At 41.4% G+C, this 24,515-nt stretch overlaps 1 protein-coding gene across 7 annotated transcripts in view; it reads left to right on the top strand.

The window, feature by feature from the left end:
• The window catches only part of LOC117068984 (serine/threonine-protein phosphatase 4 regulatory subunit 1-like), a 93,852-nt gene that overhangs the window by 61,157 nt on the left and 8,180 nt on the right, over positions 1-24,515 (top strand). For 5 of the 7 annotated variants that reach the window (XM_033186862.1, XM_033186863.1, XM_033186866.1 and 2 more), the window contains 11 exons: positions 9,560-9,667; positions 10,470-10,535; positions 13,124-13,282; positions 13,923-14,107; positions 15,180-15,649; positions 17,725-17,918; positions 20,311-20,451; positions 21,149-21,244; positions 21,917-22,102; positions 22,359-22,520; positions 23,445-23,545. In XM_033186862.1, coding sequence (XP_033042753.1) covers positions 9,560-9,667; positions 10,470-10,535; positions 13,124-13,282; positions 13,923-14,107; positions 15,180-15,649; positions 17,725-17,918; positions 20,311-20,451; positions 21,149-21,244; positions 21,917-22,102; positions 22,359-22,520; positions 23,445-23,545 — 1,868 coding nt within the window. The remainder of the gene's footprint in view (positions 1-9,559; positions 9,668-10,469; positions 10,536-13,123; positions 13,283-13,922; positions 14,108-15,179; positions 15,650-17,724; positions 17,919-20,310; positions 20,452-21,148; positions 21,245-21,916; positions 22,103-22,358; positions 22,521-23,444; positions 23,546-24,515) is intronic. The other 2 variants (XM_033186865.1, XM_033186864.1) reach the window with 2 other exon arrangements.

Below are 24,515 nucleotides of genomic sequence, written 5' to 3'. Positions count from 1 at the left end.
TGCAGAACAAATTAGTTCACATAAATTGTATTTTTCATTCCAAGCGAGATGCTGGTCTCATTACTTGAATGGATAGGATTTGAACTGTGGCTGCAAGAACAGAAGTGATCTTGAACCTCCTACCCACCATGGCCCAGGCTGCGCTTGTCTGTTTCTCCCAGGTGTTCCTGCAGGACCTCTGCTTTTCCTCCCGTGGAGATCTGTTGGGAGTGGAATGTGGGATGTCTGGTCTGGCCTGTGTGTGCTTTGCTCCAGTTATTTCCCCAGACCCTGGAGGCCAAGGGGCCTTGGCGGGGTGCGGGGGGGACTTGCCCCTTGAGTACGAGAGAGCTGTGGAACACAGACAGAATCTCTTCTTTTTAGCTAGGAAATGACGATGTGGGTAGAGTAAATGACAGTGTGGGTAGTCATTATCCAAGGAAGAGAAGGCCACATGTGTGCTTTGTAGAGCTCCCCTAGGAAGGCAGGGTTCTGATTTAGCTGGTCTGTGGGTGATACCCCAAACATTGCGGGTGCCAGTGTGTATCGATTAGGAGATGATTCAGGGAGCTCTCAGCTAAAAGGGTGATGAGGAAAGAAGCAAATTGGGCTGGTCAGATGCCCTCTGTGTTTGGGGGCTCTCTTTGCATCCAGATGGTGTGAATATTGCTACATCTGTACTGTACATAAATACACGCTTACTCAGAGCAGTGCCATTTTGAAGGAAGTGCCTCAACTCCCAAGGAGACTGCACGTCTTCATGGACAAAATACATCTGTTCATTCGACTTTTCACTCTCATTAGAACTTACAATTAGTTGATTCTGATGCTAACAACTCTAGTGCATATATGACTGGGAAAATCAGAGATAACCAACTGCATGTGTCCTGGGTGTTTTAGATTGAGTTATGCAGGACAGCTTCCATGTATGGGACATGAGTACATGGAATCCTGGAAAGGGAAATGTACGTGCATTTTCCTTTGGGAAACCCTTCTAGAAACCCTACGCAATGTTAGTGACTCTGTCCTTGATGCAGTCAGAAGGGTTAGCTCTGTCTTCTGTCACTTAGCAGTTGAGTTGTGAAATTCTGTTTATTTCTCCCTCAAGATGGTGAGCTTCTTAAACACTGGACTGTGGTATCTTTGCACTATCACCACCCAGCACAGTGCCAGGCTCAGAGTCAGTACTAAATAAATGTTTGTTGGATGAATGAATCGGTAAAAACTGCAAGAACTGTGTCTTGTAATTATATCTAGACAGGATAAACAGGCCATTGGAGACCAATTATAATTCCTCTTGCTTGCAGGGACGCCATTAGCATTCCGAGATTATAACTCATTGTCAGAAGTCTATTTTTCTCTCTCAACACGTTTTCACATTAAGGCTTCCTCATTTTTTGTCATCATTTCTATTTTTAAGCTCATTTTTATTTGTGCATGTATTTAAGAAGAATGTTGTGGTTATGTGCTACAAAGAATAGTTAACTCCAAGCAACTAAGTGAAGATTGTCATTCCATACAAGTGGTTCCCAGGGCCACGGGAATATAATCTCTTGTCACTTGGTGTGCTGACTTCTAATGACTCTGGATTTGTTTTATGCTGTATAGTAATAAGGTCATGCGGGTGTGGCAGATGGAGAGGGGTGGATGGAGATACTGGGAGTGCTTTAGTTGCCCGTCACACTGGATACGGAAGCCTCATATCCTCATTTATTGTGGCTGTCACTTTGTACAACTCTGCTAAGCATCACATCAGAAATATGTGTCCTCTGTGTTCTGAGGACACAAACCTTTTCCTTATTTGTGTTATGGGCTAGTTTCCCCTTCGCCCCACCCCCATTGGTTTTCTTTCCCCTCTTCCTGTATGCAAATTCCAAATAGAATGATGGGTAGATTACTAACTCAGACCATTTTCTACTGTAAATAGGCAGTGCTGTGTATATAGTGAGAATAAGAGACTTTAGAGACAGGAAGTCCTTCTACCCCCCATCCCTGCCTTTCTCCATCCCTTTCTTGTCACCCCACTTCGGTCCTTCACTCCCCTGCCTTACCCTCTTCCTTCCTCATTTTGTTCTTTCCTCCCTTTCTTTTTACTTTGTTGGGGGAATGGAAGAATTATTTCACAATTTTGTTTTTGGCAACTTTTCATCTTGTTTCAATTTCAGACTTGCAAGAAAGTTGCAAGAATAGTAATATGAATTCCCCTATACCTCTCTCTGGCTTCTTTAGTAATTTATATTGAGTTTCATTTGTTTTATCTTTTTTTCTCTTCCCCTCCATCTCTCCCTCTCTCTCCACACATACAGACAGATGCATATTTACTGTATTTATTATTTTCTGAGACATTTGAGACTCAGTTGGAGGCATTGTCCCTCTTTACATCTAAATACTTCATTTTTTAATTTAATTTTTTATTAAGGACAAACAGCAGCATTCATCTAAATACTTCGATGTATATATCCTAAAAGGAAGGAAATTCTCTTATATAACCATAGTACACTATGATTAAAATAGGAAATTTCACACTGATACAGTGCTAATGTTATAGCCGCAGTTCCTATGCAGACATCATCTTTGTTCAGATCCCAGTCCAGGGTCCCTTGCTGCACTGAGCTGCCCTATCTCTTTGGTTTCCATTACTCTGGAACAGTTCCCGCGTCTGTCTTTGAATTTTGTAACACTTAAATATTGGAAGAGTACTGGCCACATTTGTTTTGCAGAGTGCCTCCCTGTTTGGCTTTGCCTGATGTTTCCTTGTGATTGGATTCAGACTCTGTCTTTCTGGCAGGAGTATCACAGAAGTGATGTATTCCCAGTGTGTCATGGCAGGAGGCACAAGACTTCAGCTTGTCCTAATATTGGTGATGTTAACTTTGATGACCTAATAGATAGACGTGGTATCTGCCAGGTTTCTCCAGTGTGCTCTTTTTTCTCTTGGGAAGTAATGAGGAGAGTTACCTTGAGACGATTTAAGTATGCTTTTCTCCGTCAGACCTTTACCCACTAGCGTTGCTGTCTATTGATGATTCTGGTTGGCATTCTGCTATGCTCCCTTCTCCATAATTTGCCACCATTTTGTTGAGGATTTTCGTATCTATATTCAAGAGAACAATTTTCTTTTCCTATTATGTCTTTGTTGGATTTTAGAATCAGAATTATTCTGGCTTCGAAAAATGAGTTGGGAAGTATTCCCTCCTTTTCTATTTTCTGAAAGGTTTTGTTTAAGATTGGAGTTATTTTTTTCCTTAAACATTTGTTAGAATTCTCCAGTAGAACCTCTGGTCCTAGAGTTTTCTTTGCGAGATGGTTTTTCATAACAGATTTAATTCAGATACGGTGCTGTTCAAATTTCTTCATCTGTGTAACTGGGTAAGTTGTACATTTCAGGGAATTTATTAATTTCATGTAAGTTGTCAGATTTATTGGGTTAGACTTGTTCACGATATTCTTTTATTATCTTTTTAATGTCTGTAAGATCTGTAGTGTTATCCCCTTCCAGTTATGATCTTGGTAATTTGTGCTTTTTTTCTCTCTTGACCAGTCTTGCTAGGGGCTTATCAAATTTACGTTTTCAAGCCAATTTTCGGCTTCGTTGGTTTTATCACTTATTTCTTTTTCATTGATTTCTACTGTTTATTATTTCCACCCTTCTCCTTTCTTGAGTTGTTTGCTTGTCCTTTTTTTAGCTTTTTAAAGAGGAAACTGTTTTTAAGCCTACCTTCTTTTCCATTTTAAGCATTTAAAGCTACACATTTAATGTTAATGTCTGTGTAATTAACCCTTTCATCATTCAGAAATGTCTGAGAGTAATCCATGTTTTATAATCAATTATGATAGTAATATAACCAGTCTAGCATTTTATACTTATTGCTTATTTTATTTGTTTATATTTTTTTACTGTCAATTTATATGTCTTTACATTTCAAGTGTTTCTGCTTTTGTTAGCATCTAGTTGGGTCCTGCTTTTATATCCAGTCTAATAGTTTCTGCTCTTTAATTAGTGTGTTTAGTTCATTTATATTTAATGTAATTATTGATATGTTTGGTTTTATTTTTGCCATTTCTCTGTTTTCATTTGTCTCATCTGTTTTGTTGTTAATTCTTTTCTGTTTTCTTTTGGGCTAATGAATGTTTTTCAGCATTGCATTTTAATTCCTCTGTTGAGTATTTTAAAAAAATATATCACCTTTTACAACAGCATGGTTGCATTCACTTGCCTTCATCCTTTGTGCTGTTGTTTTCATGTATATTACATTATGAGCCTGCAAATACACTGTGTTAGGCCATTCTTGGATTGCTATGCAGAAATACCTGAGACTGGGTAATTTATAAGAAAAGAGGTTTAATTGAATTATGGTTCTGCAGACTGTACAGGAAGCGTAGTGCCAGCATCTGCTTCTGAGGAGGTCTCAGAAACCTTTTACTCATGGCAGAAGGCAAAATGGGAGCAGGCATGTCACATGATGAAAACAAGAGCAAGAGAGGAAGTGGTGGGGAGGGAGGTGCCACACTTTAAGTAACCAGATATGCAATAACTCACTATTGTGAAGATAATACCAAGCAATGAGGGATCCACCCCCATGACCCAAATAACCTCCCACCAGGCCCCGCCTCTAATACTGGGGATTACAGTTCAATTTGAGATTTGGTGGGGACGTATATTTAAACCATATGGTACAGTATTTTAATTTTTCATTTAAAGAGTTACATCTTTTGAAGAGAGTGGTAAAAAAGGAAAAAATGCAGCCTTTTATATGCCCGTTTTTACCATTTTTGGTGATTGTCATTCTTTCCTTTCCTAGATATGAGTTACCATCTGGTATCCTTTCCCTAAAAGCCAGAAGAACTTCCTTTAGTACCTTTTGTAGTTCAAGTTGGCCAATGATGAAGTTTATTAATTTTTGTTTATCTGAAAATGTCTTTATTTTGTATTTATTTTTGAATGATAGTTTTGCTGGATGTAGAATTGTGAGTTAAAAAGGTTTTTTGTTTCTTTTAGCATTTTGAAAATACCATTCTGTTGTCTTCTGGCCTTCTTTGTTTCTCATGAGAAGTCATCTGCCATTTATATTGTACTCGTATATATAAAATATCCCTTTTTCTCTGCTCATGAGATTTTTCTCTTTACCTTTGGATTTTAGCAGAGTTAGTATGCTGTTTTGTCTCCATCGAACTTCTTGGATTCGTGTGTTAAGCCTTTCAACTAATTTGGGAAGTTTGGGCTGTTGTTGTTTTAAATACCTTTTTCTGTATTCTTTTTCTCCTTTCAGTTTGTGACTTAGATAACACAAAGTTGGGACCCTTAATATTGTCCCACAGGTCTTTGAGGCATTGTTTAGTTTTCTTTAATCATTTTTTTATCTCTGATGTTTCAATTTGATAATTTTTATTAATTTATCTTTAAGTTTATTGATTCTTTTTTTACATCTCTCCAATCTGCTATTAGGCCTAACCAGCAAATTTTTAATTTCAGTTATTGTATATTTTGCTCTAGAATTTCCCTTTTGATCTTTTATAGACCTTTACAGTTTCTATATCTCTATTGTATGGAAAGTCCCTGTCTATTCTTTATGTGTTTTTTCCTTGTAATTCTTGAGTATATTTATAACAGCTCCTTTAAAGTCCTTTTCTGGCCCTTGCAACATTTGGATCATCTTGATGTTGGTTTTCATTGACTAATATTATGGATCACTTTTTTCTTATTAATGCATGAGTAGTGATTTCTGATTGGACAGTGGACATTATAAATGGTACATTGCAGAGTCCCTGGATTCTGTTATATTTTTCTAAAATGATTTCTGTCCTAGGCGGCAGTTACCTTGATTAATCTCCAACTCCAAATTATCTGCCTTGTGAGCAGAAGCTGAAATCTGTGCACAGTGTATTTAATTTCTGACTGCTGCTTTTTTTCTGGGTCCTCTGGGATCTCCCCCACATACAGTTTAGCAGTCAGCCAAAGATTTAAGTGCATTTTATGCACAGATTTTGGACCTTACTTGCAAATCTCTCCTGTTGCAGTATATCTTTTAAGAGTAGCCTGTCCTCCAGTTTCTGCCTTTTGGTTGCTTTCTACTGCTTTCAAAGGGTGTTTTTTTTATGTTTTGTCAAGATTTTATGCTTTTTAGCTATAGGAGGGTTAGTCTAACTTAGACTATGCTATTACCAGAAGTCTTGGTTCTTTTTTTTAGTTTCCATTTCTTTGATAAGATTCCTGATCTGTTCATTCATTGTGACCCTATTTTCCTCTTTGTACTTGAGCATATTTGTAATAGCTGCTTTAAATTCTTTTAAAGTCTTCTAATTCTAATATCTGGATTTTCTGTGGGTGTTTTTTCTGCTGACTGATACTTTTCTTGACTATGAGTCACATTTTCTTATTGCTTCTCATGTCTATAGATTTTTCATTTTCTATTTTGTAGAAACTCTGGATTTTGTTATTTACCTCTAGAGAGTATTGACTTTGTTCTAGAAAGCAGTTCAGATTCTGATTTTCCTGTAGTAGGCAGCAGCTGAAACAGCTCACTTCTTTCATCCTTAAGTTACTGTTTGTCTATGAACCTCATCATCTCCCCTGTGCATGCATAGTTCAGAGATCAGCCAAGGATTAGGGTAGGATTTAACCACAGATTTTGGAACTTTCCTTTCTTTGGCTCCCTTCTTCCTTCACAGTAAAACTGTAGCTTTAAAAAATTTATGTGTGTCTGTATGTATTTATTTCACTAGCTTTAGGGACACAGGTGGTTTTTGGCAACATGGATGAATTGTATAGTGGTGAAGTCTGGGATATTAGTGTACACATCACTTGAGTAGTGTACATTGAACACCAATAGGTGGTTTTTCATCCATCACCCCTTTCTGACCCTCTCCCCTTCTGAGTCTCCAGTTTCCATTATATGACTGTGTTTGCCTTTGCATACCCATAGCTTAGCTTCCACTTATAAGTGAGAACATGGGGCATTTAGTTTTCCATTCCTGAGATACTTCACTTACAATAATGGCCTGCAGTTCCATCCAAGTTACTGCAAAAGACATTCTTTTGTTCTTTTTTATGGCTGAGTAATATTCCATAGTATATATATATACATTACATTAAAAAATATACGTGTGTGTGTGTGTGTGTGTGTGTGTGTGTGTGTGTGTGTGTGTGTGTATATATATATATATATTTTTTTTTTTCCTTTTTTTGAGATATCGTCTTGCTCTATTGCCCAGGCTGGAGTGCAGTGGTGCAGTCTTGGGTTACTGCAGCCTCAACCTCCTCGGCTCAAGTGATCCTCCCATCTCAGTCTCCCAGGTAGCTGGGACTACAGGCATGTACCACTACACCCAGCTAATTTTGTTTACTTTTTTAGAGACTTGTCTCACTGTGTTGCCCAGACTACCACATTTTCTTCGTCTTCTCCTCAGTTGATGGGCACTTAGATTGATTCTATATCTTTGCAATTGTGAATTGTCTTACAATAAGCATATGCATACAGGTGTCTTTTTGATATAATGATTTCCTTTCCTTTGGGTTTATACCCAGTAGTGGGATTGCTGGATCGAATGGTAGACCTACTTTTAGTTCGTTGAGAATTCTCCATAATGTTTTCCATAGAAGTTGTACTACTTTACATTCCCACCAGCAGTATATAAGTGTCCCCTTTTCACCACATTCATGTCAATATCTGTGTTTTTTGACTTTTTAATAATGACCATTCTGACTAGGGTAACATGGTATATCATTGTGGTTTTAGCTTGCATTTGTCTGATAATTAGTGATGTTGAATTTTTTTTTATATGCTTGTTGACCATTTGTATATCTTCTTTTGAGAAATGTCTGTTCATATAATTGGCCCACTTTTTAGTGGGATTATTAATTTTTTTCTTCTGATTTGAGTTCCTTGTAGATTCTGATATCAGTTCTTTGTTGGATGCATAGTTTGCAAATATTTTCTCCCATTCTGTGGGTTGTCTCTTTGATGATTATTTCTTTGCTGTGCAGAAGCTTTTTAGTTTAATTAGGTCCCATTTATTTATATTTGTTTTAATTAAATTTGCTTTTGGGGTCTTAGTCATAAATTCTTTGCCTACACCAGTGTCCAGAAGAGTTTTTCCTAGATTTTCTTTTATAATTTTTATGGTTTCAGGTCTTAGATTTAAAATCTTGAGTAGATTTTTGTATAAAGGGAGAGATAAGGATCCAGTTTCATTCTTCTCCATGTAGCTAGCCAGTTTTCCCAGCACCATTTATTGAATAGAGTATCCTTTCCCTGGTGTATGTTTTGTATGCATTGTCAGAGATCAGTTGGTTGTAAGTATTTGACTTTATTTCTGGGTTCTCTATTCTGTTGCATTGGTTTGCTTTTATACTGTTACCATGCTGTTTTGGTTACCATAGCCTTGTACTGTAATTCAAAGTTGGGTAATGTGATGCCTCCAGATTTGTTCTTTTAGCTTAGTGTTGCTGTGACTATTCTGACTCTTAATTCCATATGAATTTTAAGATTTTGTTTTCTAATTATGTGAATAGTGAATTGATATTTTGATAAGAATTGCATTAAATCTGTAGATTACTTTGGGCAATGTGGTCATTTTTATGATATTGATTCTTCTAATCCATGAACATGGAATGTATTTACATTTGTTTGTGTCATCTGTGATTTCTTTGGGCAGGGTTTTGTAGTTCTCTTTGTAGAGATCTTTTACTTCCTTGGTTAAGTATAAGCATTTTATTTTTATTTTTTGTAGTTATGAGTTCTTGAATTGATTCTCATCTTGCTCATGGTTAGTATAAAGTAGTGCTACTCATTTGTCTACATTGGTTTTGTAACCCAAGACTTTACTAAATTCATTTATCAAATCTAGGAGTCTTTTGGAGGAGTCTTTAGGGTTTTCTAGGTATGAGATCATATCATCAGCAAGCAGAGACAGTTTCTTTTTTCTGGTTGGGGTGCCTTCTTTTCTTTCTCTTGTCTGATTGCTCTGGCTAGGACTTCTACCTGTTGCTTTTGCTTGAGGTCTAGCTACCCTGCATAGCCATGTAGAACAGGAAATACCCTCAGGCCAAAAGCAGCATAAATGCAAAATTTAATCATTTTTTTTTTCTTGTAAGGGTCTGCTCTTTAGTTTCTCCGGAATGTGATCATTTTCCAGTGCTTACCATGTCCTGCTGTCACTGGATGTCTCACCTCCCCACTGTTTCTGTTTAGTCATGCTATTTAACCTCTTGCAGCATTTCCCCATCTGGAAACATGAGGGTAAATAATACTCATGTCATAGGATTCTTGGGAAGGTAAAATAGGCCAATGCACATACATTTTGTTTGTTTGTGTGTTAGGTACAAGGTGGGGACCTGGCAGATGGTAACTCTTGAGCTTCAGACAAGCAGTTATCTGAGTCAAACTGGGGAAATGTTGGGCCTTCTGTTGATCTTATAAGTTGACAAAACTCAAAAGAAGGTGTTTTTTATTTTTCCTTCTTAGGTATGTTGGGAATATTTTGACTATTGGCTTTTGGAATATATCTTTAGTGCTATATGTGACTTAAATGCTTTGGCATTTTAAATGATTCGATTTTTTTTTTTTTTTTTCATTTATAGATAATCTGCAAAATGGCTTCCATGCTGAGTAAGAGTACAGTTGAACGCCTGCTACTCCCCCGATTCTGTGAACTGTGTGGTGATGGGACGCTCTTTCAAGTTCGGAAGGTAGGAATGTAAGAATTCCAAAACTCTTAAAGTTAAAAGTTCAAAATGGGTTTCTGTAAAGTTTTTGGACTTCTTCAGTAGACATAGTCTGGGGGAAAAATGTGTCCAGTGTGAACTCTGTAAGGGAAGTGTCTGAACAGTGTTGCCAGTTTTTACTGCAGTTAGGAAATGCATAGAGATCTGGAGATAAGAGTATGTGTGAGTAGACCTGTTGCTCTCAGACGCAGGGTGAGAGTTAGGGGACCTTGCTCATTTATGGTTAGATGCCCAGGCTTGCAAGGTCTTTGATTATCTGTGGTGATTTGATCCAGAACCTTCTTACCTTTGCTCTACCTTCCAACCCCAAATTCCCATTTAGTCACTTGTCATTTGGTTGTCAAATTCTTCCTTTTGAAGTCTGTTACTATCCCTCCCTAAACAGCCTCATCCTGCACCTTGCTGTCTGGCCATCACCCCTCTGGTCTCTGTTCATGATACACAGGCAGGACAGCAGGTCTCCTTTGCCATGCAGGGAATGTTAAGGGGCCTCTTTTGCCTTATTGCTAACATGCCTTCTGTATCAAGATCAATTAGGAGCCAGAAAAATCCTAGAATTTGGCACCTTATTGCAAATCTTCTGTTTTTGATGCAGTGGAGGCACCTGGCATAATGCTCTGTGGGCGATGGGCTTGGGAAAGGCTTGATAGCTGCCTGACTAGAGGGGTAATTGCTCTCAAGTTTCCTGCTTGTTAGTTTTTACTTTGTTTTTTGTTAAGACAGAAAGAAAGATAAGAATAATGGATATGCCTTTTGCCCTTTTAAGGTTTGTGCTGCAAATTTTGGTGATATTTGTCATGCTGTTGGACAAGAAGCCACTGAGAAATTTTTGGTATGTGACATTTTGGCCAATTGTAATTGTTGATTTGCTTCTTAATGCACTTTCAAAATCACTTAAGTTTTGTATTTATGAGTCTGTTACTGTGGAATGGCAGCTCAGTTTTGCATTTGTTAATTTCAAATTTCATGACTTATGAAGCTAACATTTTCCTAAGCATTAGGTAGCTGGTCTATGGAATGGGCTGGAAGCAACCCCCATCTTCTTTCCTGTGGGCTTGGCTGTCTCCTCCTTGTAGGTCACTTTTCCCTGCTTTATTCTCACTGTCCAAGCTGCTCTCTCTCTTCTCTCTCTCTGCAGCTCTTTCTAGAACACCACTCTACCACCTCACTCCTGGGCCTCAAAACCATTGTGATTTTTTTCTTGGTTTATAGGTTAAAATCTAGAGCCTTCTGGGCCTTCCAGGTTCCTTCGTAGATGACTTCGTAGATGACTCACCTCCAGTCCCCTTTCTCAGTTCTGAACACTACCCTGGCCTTGGTGGGTCTCACCTCTGGCCATACATATGAAGCTTGGGGAGGGCCCAGGCGTCTTCATTTTTGATAAAGTCCCGTATGATCTGATGCATAGCAGGGTAGAGATCCACTTCCCTAAGCAGCCAGGTGACCTCAGCATCCTTGAGGCTTCTCGCTGTTTCACACCTCTGGGCCTGTGCTCACTAAGAGCATCTTCCCTGCCTGGTGGGACCCTCCTCACACTTCCAACCCAGCTTGAATTGCTTCTGTGAAGTTCTTTCCTTGTCTAGGCTGACCTACCTGCGGTGCCAGAAAGAATCACCTCCCTTCTCAGCATCCTGGTAGCATTTGTTCAGAGGAGCTGAGGAGCTTCTTGAGGGCAGGGACTGACTGCATTGTGTTCAACCTTGTTTCCCCAGTGCCTACCCCATCACTCCCCGGCCCCTAGAGAACCTTGCTCCGTGAGCATTTGTCACTTTTATTTGACAGAATATACTCCTTGTATGGGTGAGATTTTGACCTCAAAAAGTTTAAACTTTAAATTGATTTTTAAATTTAAGTTCAGAAGCTCATTTTATTTTATTTAAGGTATAAGCCATGTCAACACAGTTCTAACCCAAGAATAATTTTTAATGGGCTGTTGCTTTGAATATGTAGTGATTTTTTTTTTTTTTTTTTTAAATTTTGAGACACTGCCTTGTTCTGTCACCTAGGCTACAATGCGGTGGTGTGATCTCGGCTCACGGCAACCTCTGCCTCCTGGGTTCAAGCTAAGGCTGGATCCTGCCTTCGTCTCCTGAGTAGCTGGGATTACAGGCATGCACCACCGCGCCCAGCTAATTTTTGTATTTTTGGTAGAGACAGGGTTTCACCATGTTGGCCAGGCTGGTCTCGAACTCCTGACCTGGTGATCCACCCACCTTGGCTTCCCAAAGTGCTGGGATTACAGGCGTGAGCCACCACGCCCGTCTACAGTGAACATTATCTTCTACTTAATATATCTGAATGAAGAATGGAAGAATGGCAGTGGGTAACATGCTAATCATTTGTAGGTAGATATTGCCATGATTATATCATATTCCCATTTGCGAAGCATTTTAGACTGTTTTACATTAGGATATTAAAAACACAGCCTTTTTAAAGGATACATTTTAAAAGGAGATGTAATCATGACCTTTACAGAGATATGACATGAACATGTTTCAAAGATTTTATTTAACTCATTTATTAGTGAGGAAAACCAGTAAGATATTACAGCCAGTTTAATGGAGAACTCAAAGTACTCATTTATAGTCAGAGCAAGGAATACCGAAGTGAACTTACAAATGAATTCAAAACTGGTCAATATCCAGGGTGATAATTGATTGCATTTCACTGGACAACAATTTGCATTTCTGTTGGCAGGAATTATTTGTATTACTATCAGGTTTTAGCAACTTACCTTCTATCACTTCAGAGTTGTAAAATAGCGAGTCAAAGACAGTGATACCTGGATGGGTGAGTTAGTTGGGACATCTACTGTTTCAGAGTCTTTCACAATCTTCTCTACAATTTACATAACAAATATCAGTCATTCTGCCCTTTTTGGGGTTTTCTCTATTATCTGTTAAAGGTAACCAAGTCATTTACTAAAATTAGGAGGTAAAAGAAATGTTAATTTCCACTTCTTGCAGTATCTGTTTGTTTCAAATGATTCCTTTTAGACCAGTATGTATTTTCCTTTTCCTTGTCATTAATTTCTGCATATGCCTTCACTACTTCATTAAAATAGGTTCCAGCACTTTGGGAGGCCGAGGCGGGCAGGTCACTTGAGGCCAGGAGTGCGAGACCAGCCTGGCCAACGTGGAGAATCCCCATCTCTACTAAACATAAAAAAAAAATTAGCCGGATGTGGTGGCACATGCCTGTAATCCCAGCTACTCCGGAGGCTGAGGCAGAAGAATCGCTTGAACCTGGGAGGCGGAGGTTGCAGTGAGCCAAGATCACACCACTGCACTCCAGCCTGGGCGACAGAGCGAGACTCTGTTTCACAAAAACGAACAAACAAACAAACAAACAAACCAAACAGGTTCTGCTCTTTCTCAGGGCCTCCAATTGGAGTAGCATTCTTGTTGTTTGTTTTGGCAGATCCCGAAGTTCTTTGAGCTCTGCTCTGATGCTGTTTGGGGCATGCGGAAAGCCTGTGCGGAGTGCTTCACGGCTGTGTCACACAGCTCCTCCCCTGGGGTCCGCAGAGCCCAGCTCTCCCCGCTCTTCATCAGACTTGTCAGCGACCCCTGCCGATGGGTGAGTGCCAGCAGCCCTGTCCAGACAACTGGCCTGTGTTGACCAACTGTCCAGCTATGTCTGGCTTCCAGGCTGGGATTCACTTCTGGACTCGTAACTTTGTATTTTGTCCCTTCAGTTACTGATTGCCATAATCACATTTACACCGTGTGAGGTCTCAGGGAAATTAAAATCTCAAAAGCTTGGGGTGAATTAAGAAGGTGAGGTATACCATACCATTTATAGTGAATGAATATCATGAAAATCATAATTGAGAAAGAAAAAACGATGTAACTGAACTGTTACCTTTTCTGTTGCTGTCATAAACATGTCTGTAATGATTAATAAGGCCTGTTCAAATACTTGATACAAAATGTATTATTCATATAAAATTAATATTCTGGAAGAATGAATATAGTATAATGGGGCTAAATTTTTCCTTACTTTTCTGTTGAATAATACTGTTTGGAATTTAGGGAATGATTTGGAAAGCAGTAAATCTCCAGAGATGTAATGTGAAAGCAGTAAATGTCCATAGATGTTATGTGCTGGAGAGTAGCTTGTGTGACGTCCAGCCACGTGTTTCAGCCTGGACTCAGGCCTGGCCACCGCCGCTGGCCGATGCTGCATTCATTCACTGCAGTGTTCTCTCTGGTTCCAGGTGCGCCAGGCTGCCTTCCAGTCCCTCGGCCCCTTCATTTCCACCTTTGCAAACCCCTCCAGGGCTGGCCTTTATCTTCGAGAGGATGGCGCCCTGAGCATCCGGCCTCTCACCCAGGATTTCGACTCTGGTTTTGCCTCTGGCTCACCCGCTGCCAGCAGTGGTGGTAACACTTCCCCTACCAGGTATGCTCTGGCTAGGGTCACCACCAGGACCCTCGATGTACCTTAAGCACCCACCTAAGATTTCATCAATTATCTTGTCTCGAGTTTTAGTAGTGACCTTCTGGGCAAGATGGAATATTAGAGCTTTAATTATGTAAAGAAGCAAAAAGTAATTGCAATAATGATTTTGAAACATGACTACTGGGTTATAAATAATGAAGCTACTGTGTCTCCTGAATTTAGATAAAATACGCATTGAGATTAGTGATTAAACAACCTATAAAGAAAATTTTCTCTTACTTTTTGATTAATTAAGTGCTCTGGGTAATTTACCTAGGGAAAAATGTGAAGTCTTCCAAATGTACTTTTTTGGAGGTTAGGTTGCATGTACATAAAGGCGACACTCCTGACCAACAGTGGTAGACCCTCCAGTGTTTGCTAGTATGGCGCTGGATCTTGACTTTGTCATGTCTTTCCTCTGAGGCTGATGTGTATACACTAACCATCCTATTTGAGGTCGTTTGTAAACGTCTCTCCATTGTTGCTAGCATGCAGGTGTGTGAGAGTGGGTAACTGATGCCTCACAGAATACAAATCCTTCTGAGGTTGGCCCATCCTCCCTTTATCCCTCTTCTATCAGAGTTCATTGAGCTCCTGCTGTATGGCAGGCCCATGGGCAGTGTCTTCCTCAAGACCTCAGGGTGGTTAACAAATAGCCAGCTCTTACCAGTTTCAGCGCCTTTTATTTTCTAATGCCTGCTCCCCCTGGTGGAAATACTCATGAGCAGGAAATGGATGAAATGTACCAAAGGTGCCGCAGCAGAAGTCCAGGCCAGCTCAGCCCTGGAATGTAGTGGCAAGACTGGCTGAACTTTCAGGTGGTGTTTTCAGTGCCCATCATACTCCCGGCAGGGGAGTGGGGGTTGACTAAACCTCTTATCCTTTCGTGAGATTTTAGTTTGCTGACACCAGGAGACATGAAGAGGGGCGAGTGGTCAGCTAGGAAGTGGAGGACTGGGTGAGGATGTGGTTCTCATGTTTTTCCCTGTGACTTTCAGTCTATTACACAGTATTAAAAGTTTGCTTCCCTCAGTTTAACTAGTTCAGCAAAGCCTGTGCAGAGGGAGCCAGAGCTACCTGTGGAAGGGACCTCCGCGAAAACCAGTAATTTCCCGCACATCGGTAGCTCCTCTGACGGCCCAACGGAAAACCCTGTGGAAAGCTCTGTGTCGGCTGGAGCTGAGCTGACCAGGCTTTCCCCACAGACCAGCGCCTTCTCAAAGCTTTCTGACAATAACGACTTCCCCATCAGCAGCTACCCTGGATCAGATTCCTGGGCCTGCCCAGAGAACTCTGAGGATGCGTTCAGTCATTTTCTTTATTGGCGAACTCCTCTCCCTGACATAAGCAAGGACTTAGAGCTGCTTCTGAGCGAGGCTGGGCCTCAGGAGGATTACTGCAGCAGACCTGGGGTTGTGCACAACAACTGTGTGGCCCGGAGTGAGATTCAGAAAGTCCTTGATAGTTTGCAGGAGCATCTGATGAATGATCCGGATGTTCAAGGTAAATGTTGTTCATTGTCATTAAAGAGAAGATGGGAGGTTTCTGTGTTGTGTGTTGCATTTCGCCGCTTCCTTCTTCTCCAGGCCTGTGTACTGACGCATGTGCGTGTGGACCTGTATTTATTTACACTGTGTACACATTGAGAGGAGAGACTTGTTCAGTCTCAGTACAGCTCGAAAAGTCAGAAATACCTCTGTGCAGGTACCTATGCAATGATTTTGCTTTCTAATTTTGCAGATGGACGTGCACAGAGTCTGAAGTCCATTCTAATAGGAAAGTGGGTAGTTTGTGGGCATATCTGTAGCAGGGGAAATTTTGTTAGCTCCTTAGACATGCTGTTACATCATCTCCCACATAGAATGCCCTTTCTAGTTATGAATAGCCAAGGATAGCCTCCTTTTGGAGCCTATTAACGCAGCCCTTAGCTAAACTTAAAGATTCTTGTCTTTGTACAGGAAGGAAAAGCACAACTACTTCTGTGGCGTATTTTTCATTTTATGACTCGTGCTCCCACTGAGCATCTGATCAGGGATCCAGACCTCGCAATCCATATCCCATTATCGTGATCTTCCTTCTCTGCACAGTGCTATATTTGTATTCTTCCTTGAGCTGGAGAAATTGGAAAAAACAGCACTTGCTGCTGTTGCTGGGCAGAGATTTGTGAAGCTTTCAGGAAGGGAACTGTGAAAATTCAGTTAGCCGTGTGATTATTCTTTATCCTTAAATTTATGAAGGAAACTAAATCAATGTTTGCTGAAGGAATGGGCACATGTAACATATCACTTCTGATAGCTATAGACAAAAGTCTGTTTTTGGAAAACACACTACTGAGCTGCCTTCATCCCCAGTGTAAGACCTGGTCTCGGGGCTGGGCAGTGATGACCGGCCCCTGAGGCCCTTGTGATGTGGTTAAGGGGATTGTGCAGGCAGCCACCCTGTGGGGCATGGCGAGGGCTGGGCGCGGAGGGGATGTGATGTGTAGAGGAAATGTCTGGGAGAGACCTCACATAGCAGGTGACAGTTGGCCTGGGCTTTAGAGATTGACTGAGAACCCACCATTCAGAGAAGTCAGGGGAAGAGTTTCAGACGGTTCTTTCAGTTCCCTGAAATCATTATTTGTAAAATCTCGCAAAAGTTTGTGCATACTTAATTTCTTTGTAAGAAAAGGCCCATAGCTTTCTTCAGAGCTCAAAGGGATCTATGATCCCAGAAGATCCAGAAATAAGTGATGCATTTTATTTGTGAACTGGCCATGGCAGGCAGGAGATGTCACTAGACCCACTGGGAAGGGCCTGGTGTGTAGCACTGGAGTGGTGGAACCTGTCCTGGGCCCAGCACAGAGCCAGCTACAAGCTCTTAGTGTTTTGATGAATCTTGGAGTCCACCAAATTTAATTAATAGAAGCAGGATGCAGGAAGTAATGTGTGTGTGTGTGTGTGTGTGTGTGTCTTTTGGGAGGCTGGGGACATTAAAACATCCAGTTTGTTTTTACAGAAAGGTATGTGAAATATGTTATCTTTACTGTTCAGAGAATCTCAAACTGTCATACTCTGGACAGAAAGAATCGGCAGCCTTTGGGGCTTGGTGAGTGAGAGCATTACTCATCTGTGTGTAAATGGATGTATTCATGCATGGGTGTGTGTGTGCACATGTGTGTATGTGTATGTGAGAGAGTAGCCATCCTGCTTTATAAATGGGGGAGCAGGATACCCTTCACTGAGTTAAGGGACCTCCCAGTCAGCCTTGTTCAGTGATACCATGCTGTCTTTCTCTGAAACGTGGTGGAGTCACTTGGGTTTTTCCGAATTGAGACTTTTCAAGTTCAGGTTTGATGTTCTGTGGGTGGCTGGCATTTAGTTGGAGTAGTTATTATTAATGGCCGGAAATATCACCACCTTGCTGAGAGCTTGTCTTGAGACTGCAGAGCATTGTCACTTCAGAACAGATATGTGTCAGTGTAGTACACCCACACCATGTAGCTTAGTGCAGACTATGTTGTTTTGAAGACTTCTCTGAAGTAAAACCCCACAAACCAAATAAAGTTGTTAAATTTCTTGAAACTTCTCTTCCTACAGCTCAAGTTCAGGTATTATCAGCTGCACTGAGAGCTGCACAGCTTGACTCCGTGAATGAACCCGAGAGCAAGCCAACAGCAGGTCTAAATGAAGTGTCCATTTCAGATCCCAGCTCTGCCTCTGACAATCAGATCACTCTGTCGGCCTCATCATCTCAGAATGAGCTCTTTGTGGCCAGGATATTACAAAGCACAGTAAGTATTGGCCCTATCCCTCAGCCACCGAGGATGTGACAGAAATCACAAAGCAGCATTTTCTCTTATTAATATATCCCAGCAGAGATGATAAATGGCAAATTCATTTTATTCTTAAGGTCATGCTTTGGATAACTAGTCAACCAATCAATCAGGTGATTGATAGTGCGACGTGCTCCCATGAAGACGGGTGGGCACCAGAAAGTACCTTCCCTCTTCTCCAGAGATGACAAGAACTTGTTCTTTGGGGAGATCAACCATGTAAATGCTCTGTGTCACTGCTAACAGACATTGACATCTTTTAATAATAGTGGAGGGTGAATTCAGGCAGTTCCTGGAATTTCAAGTGGACGAGGCCTCTGAGAGCAGCCGTCACACAAGACCCCCATTTGGTAGGCGCTCTGGCATACATGGATGCTCCAGTGCTGGTCCTGGCACGCTGTTTCTCAGAGGAGAGCTTTTGAAAAAGCACCAGTGACCCCTTTCCTCCTGTGGGTGGAACCAGCCGCTTGTGAGACCACGACCCCAAAGCTGGAGTGAGGAGGGACCCATGGTTTATTTCTTCAGGTTTCTCCAGAAGCTTTGGTCAGCCCCTTGTAGCTGGAGGTTCCTGAGCTGTCCTAGTGTCTACTAAGCTTCCACTCAGACCGTTTTGAGTTGGGATCTTCCACAGGTAGGGGGTTAGAATGGAGGGTTAAAATGAGGGAGGGGTCTGTGGTCATAACAGTCATTGGGATAGCACTGTGTCGTTATCATGTGCCATGATGGATAATCTCTTCAATCTCACGGTCTTCAGGGCCTAAATACCAATTGTTTCTCTGTTCATACAGTTGATAATTGGATTTCAGTGATTAACTTATCACTCCCCTTACCCCTTAGGCCTGCTCTAATAAAGCAAAATAAAACATTTTAAAACTCAAACATAAAGTGTGTAGGGGTTGGTTGTCTGTGATTAGTAAGAAATGAGGTGATACCCTCTTCTGCTGGTTTGTTGCTAAAAAAATAGCAAGAAAACTCATATTGTCAACCTTGTTACCTAGAGTGCAAAAGTTGCAGGTGTTAAGTAGAAGGGTGTGACCACATTTACCTTGGTGGGGATGTGGTAGTATTTGGACTTCTTTATCATAGACAGAGGTGGGGGGGAAAAAAAAAAAGAACAGATTCCTCCAGGCTGGGGCTTTTGAGTTGCTGCTTTAAAAGGGTTCAAGTTGGGGCCTTTGTTTTATGATGTGGGAGGGCAGAGCCCTTGAATTTGCGGCTTGACTCCAAGGTCCTAGTGGGATTAGTTAGGATGCTTCCTGTCGCAAAAGAAGGGAAAGGAGACAAAAGTCTCCAAGAACCGTGAGGAATATGTTCTCTTGCACAAGACAACAGGGAGAAGCGCTGTGGTTGGCTGCCTTCCGGGCAGGTGGACTCCATCCCTTTGGTGCTGATCTGCCCACCATTCCCCTCGGCTGTGGTGGCTCTTGTCAGCGTGAAATGCCCAGTGGAAGGTGGGGCCTGTGTCTTCCCACTTGTTTCTTTTGAAGAACAAGGACACCCCATGCAGGGAACCACCTTCCTGTCCTCTCCTTCTGCCTCCCTCTTGCTGGCCACAGTCACAGCATGCATTCATGGGTTGAACATGATGAACCGGACAGAAACATGGGAGCCCCGGAACGGAGTCGGCATCCTGCTAGAAAGAAGGCTGCTGGGTGCTGAGTGGTGGGTGCACAGGTAGCCAGCCAGCATGGTGTCCCACTGGGGTTTGGGGAATGAACTCACAATACCTTCTGGGGGTGCCATGACTTGTGGTGATTTGCTTAAGCCTTGATTTGGCTCCTGGAGTAAGTGCTGCACATACGCTTGCACTGAAGACTTTGGAATAAAATTAATTTGTAAAGGGATAATAGTGATTCTAATGACACATCTTGTTACTATATGTGAATTTATTAACTTGGAGAAATTGAGGTCTTAGGTTTTTATACCAACATATTTCTGTTTTATCATGTCCTCTGTTAAAATAAACAATACCTATCAGTGGAAACCTTGGGAATTGAAGGTTCTGGTGGTGTGCCTCAGAGCAAACGAAGCATCTGTCGGTGTGTTAATCAACTTTCCTGGATCCTATATTGAGCTGATTTGTCAGACTCCGTTCAGCTGGTAGACAGTATGACATTTCAAGTGCAAGTTGGAAATCCATGTTATGGTTGAAGGAGAAGGTCAGGTCCATCTCAGTTAATGTTAATCAATGATCAGAGACCAATATATCACCATTGAATGTCCTTGTTCATTTTAATTGTTAACCTAATGTAAAGGTTTATCAGCAAACATTAGGGGTGTTTGTACATGTGAAAATCTAGGACAATTTTCTGAGTAAATACTCCTATATCAGCCACATCTTTTCTCTCAGATCTGTTGGGTTTCCCAGCCACCATCCTCTTTCGGGGACCCACCATTGCTGCAATCCCTGATTACCGAGAAATGTTGGAGGTGCTGGCTCTACCATTTCTTGCAAACCTCACCCTTCTGGAGTAGTCTGTGCCTCAAACATGTGAATGTTACTTAAAGGTGTTGGTTAGCCATACCAGGAGTCCCTAGGGCATAAGGAATAGTGGATGCAAACTCACAGGGTTGCTCCTCACTGCTTTCACTTTAGCCTTTGTATTTCTTTTTTTTTTTTTTTTTTTGAGACGGAGACTCGCTCTGTCGCCCAGGCTGGAGTGCAGTGGCCGGATCTCAGCTCACTGCAAGCTCCGCCTCCCGGGTTCGTGCCGTTCTCCTGCCTCGGCCTTCCGAGTAGCTGGGACTACAGGCGCCCGCCACCTCGCCCGGCTAGTTTTTTGTATTTTTTAGTAGAGACGGGGTGTCACCGTGTTAGCCAGGATGGCCTCAATCTCCTGACCTCGTGATCCGCCCGCCTCGGCCTCCCAAAGTGCTGGGATGACAGGCTTGAGCCACCGTGCCCGGCCTGGCCTTTGTATTACTGTAAGGACCTCCAGCAGTCTTGAATTAAAATGTATGAAATCAATTTTCCTTAGCACTTAAAAGACCTGGTTTATACAGTATCATATGTAACTGTGCAAATGTAATTTTTAACATCTGGAAAGATACCATTGACTTTAAGGAAAGCTTTTGCCTTGGCTTACAGAAGTAATTTCTGGCATTGAAAAAGGACTCTTTGAAGGGGAAGTGACAGGACAGCTGCTTCCTTTGGAGCAAATTGGTAACATGTCCAATCAACTCTGTAGGATCCTGGTGAACCCAGAAATGGAACCAGTGACCATCTGGAGACTGACCAGAGGCAGGATCCCACCCTACTTGAAGAGAATAAATCTAAATTACAGGTTTGTTTCTTGAAAACAAAAACAACAACAACAAAAAACCTCAAAACTGTATATTTTCTTAAAGTTAACTTTGACTTGGAACCAAATATTTTTTCTTCCGTCAATATTGATTACATATTTTAATTTGTATTTTGTGTTGCTAATATAATTGTAAAAAATTAATTGTAAGGTAGTGTTTAAGCTTCTGAACAATCTATAATAGTGTTTTTAATAAAGCAAACTAATATGAGAAAAAAAGGACATCTAACACTGATTTGATTGAGTTCTATCTCAATCAAACACAGTCAAACATAGGCTTGATTATCAGAGTATAAGGTCTCACGTGCTATGTTCTTGGGGCAGTTGTAAGAAAAGAGAAGCCAGTCTCCATTCTCAAGAGCTGTATGTACCAGCCTAAGCAGACATTGCTGTCTAGACTGTTCTCTATGATATCAAATATTGTGCCAATCTTAGAAAGATGAGTTCTGGGTGTTGCTTTCACTTCAATCAAAATTGAAAACCCACTCTCTGGAGAAAACAGAGTTGGCAATCTGAAGCCCTTTGATTTTAGGAAGGCCTCCTGTTCCTCTCACATTTCTCCTTTATTGTTTTCACCTCTAAACTCCAAACTCCTTGTTTTTCATGAGTATTTTCCTGCACGCACGATGGCCTCCTTTCTCTCTCATTTCCCAGGATATAATACCTCAGCCGCTGCTAGATCAGTATGTTTCCATGACTGACCCAGCTCGAGCCCAGACTGTCGATACTGACATAGCCAAACACTGTGCCTACAGCCTCCCAGGGGTGGCGCTGACCCTGGGCAGGCAAAATTGGCACTGCCTGAAAGATACGTACGAAACACTGGCTTCTGACGTACAGGTAAAAGCCTTTTCAGAGGCATGTGCAGAAAGAGGGTGGGTCATTCATTAGGGAGAAAAGGGAAGCTGCAGCAAGGCTTATTGACCTGAATTTTATGTGGATGCAAATTGGCATATTTACTGCTCTCTGTTCGAAGTAAAGCTTTAAGTGTCCAACACCTGGCAGTATTCATTTTGCTCCAAAAATGCCACATAAGATACGGAAGAGGTTGAATTACTTGCTTGTCGTGATTCGTGTGTCTGCTATGCACCCCTAGTGGAAGGTACGGCGAACCCTAGCCTTCTCCATTCATGAGCTGGCTGTGATTCTTGGGGATCAGTTAACAGCAGCTGACCTGGTGCCTATCTTCAATGGATTTTTAAAGGATCTGGATGAAGTGCGAATAGGAGTTCTTAAACACCTGTATGATTTTCTAAAGGTAGGAAGAAGAGTTAAAAGCAAAAAACAAGCCTCCCTCTCCGAATTAAATTTGTGAAACCCTGGATGGATATGGTGTCAGTGAAAAAAAAACCAATGCGGTTGTTTAGCCTTCTTTAGCTGAAATGTACCATCCATAATCTTAAAGTGGGAGTTCTTTCAGTGATGGGTAAATATTTTAAACTTTTTTCTCCTAATTTTCCTGTCGGTTAGAGTTTTAATTCTGTGGAGGATGGTAGACACAAAGCCTAGCACACTCTTTGCAAAAGAAGAAACCAAGGCCCCCGGGTAGTGACCCGACTTGCCCAGAAGTCACCCAGGGGAAGAGCCTGGGCTGAAGTCCAACCTCTGTTCTGCATGAAGCACTTTTTCTGCAAGTCGCTTCTGCTTCCCTTCTGGCTTTTTTTCCACCCCCTAAAGGAATGATGAATATAAAAATAAGAGTTTAAAAATGACCTAGAGAAACTAATTACTCTCATCCACATGACCAAGAGCTGCCCTTCTCGGACTCTGGTGTGCGCTGCTCCAGCCGAGTCTCTCCTCTCCTGGTGCAGAGCAGCAGCCTCGCTCCCTGGGAAGCGGCACTGGCGTTCGGTCTTCCAAACATGCACAGACTGGGCTTTTGTTTGTTTGTTTTTAGGTAGGAAATTACTAAAGCAGGAAGACCTCAGGGGCATTCAGAAATACATAATAAGCACATGTCCTGGCCAGGGGAAAAGGTTGGAGGCGTTCAGGGATGCCTTTGATGTCAGTGTATAGCAATGTTCATTCACAGCCGTGCGGGGTGATAGACTACGAGGCGGAGAGGAAATGCAACAGTTCTTACCAGTGACAAATATATAAGCGGAAGTGGAATAAAAGGGGCATTTGGGGTCATTTTGAAGGATTATACATGTTTGTTTATATATACATTTTTAAAAAATAGTTGCTTCATGAAGACAAGAGGAGAGACTATCTTTATCAGCTTCAAGAATTTGTAGTGACTGATAACAGCAGGAATTGGAGGTTTCGATATGAACTAGCAGAGTAAGTAAAAATATATTTGGGGATATGAGAAGGCAAACTAGATGGAATAAATCTTAATTTTCTTACCATATAATTGATTTCTAAAGCAGCAATAATAGTGTTCTTTGAGATAAAGAGTTTATGTTTTTATTAAGGTATAAACAGAATTCCAAAAACCCGAAGTTACAAGTACCACAGTCTCCGGGGAGATATTCATTTTCAGATGAAGACAGGGCTTGAGTCACTTTCGAATTAGAGTGTTCTGCTGTTCTAGAAGGCAATTTATTTGAACCAAATAAAAGATGAATCACCCACTCTTCAATATTTTCCTATTAATCGGAGCAGTTTTTGCCGGAGCTTTCTTGAACATTCTGAGTGTAGTCCTCTCTGCAGTGTACAGCATGCCTAATGCCCTTTAGCTACTGTGGGAGACAGGAAGGGGTCTAACCCAGATGAGATGATTACGAAATAAAAAGGTCCCCCAAGGTGGCTCCTATCTGCACATCATTTTGTGCCTGAAGGAGTTATTTAATTCTGTCTTGAGCTGGCAAAAGGAATGTTCCAGGCTTTAGTGATGATGAAAAGGTAGAAGCATCAGTTTAAATAACTCCCCTTCCTAAGGTATATAATGTGCCTTTCATGGTGTGGGGGAATTTGTTTGTGGCAGTTGTTGTTTGGGTTTTAGTTTTTACCTTGTTTTCATTTCAGTGTCTTTAATTTTCATTTTTCTCATCCACAACTAGAAATCTCTCAAATAATTGTCTTCCCCAAATAAATTCATCAGGCTTTTGCAGCTATTCAGGATATGATTTGGCTGATGCCAGGGGCAAACCGAAAGCCTTTCTCTTTGCTGTGGTCTTTAATCATTCTGCTTAATTTGAGAGATTGAGGCTTCAGTCATTGTACCATGTTCCCAGCATCCTGTTCTGAGTCGAGAAAAACAGGCCCACGTTTTCCATGAAAGCAGTGCGACCTCTAGCGGCGGCGCACG

This window comes from Trachypithecus francoisi, unplaced genomic scaffold, assembly GCF_009764315.1.
Source record: "Trachypithecus francoisi isolate TF-2019V2 unplaced genomic scaffold, Tfra_2.0 Lachesis_group21, whole genome shotgun sequence".
Taxonomy (NCBI): domain Eukaryota; kingdom Metazoa; phylum Chordata; class Mammalia; order Primates; family Cercopithecidae; genus Trachypithecus; species Trachypithecus francoisi.
Note: the sequence above shows the minus strand (reverse complement) of the source record. Positions and strands in the feature narration are given on the sequence as shown.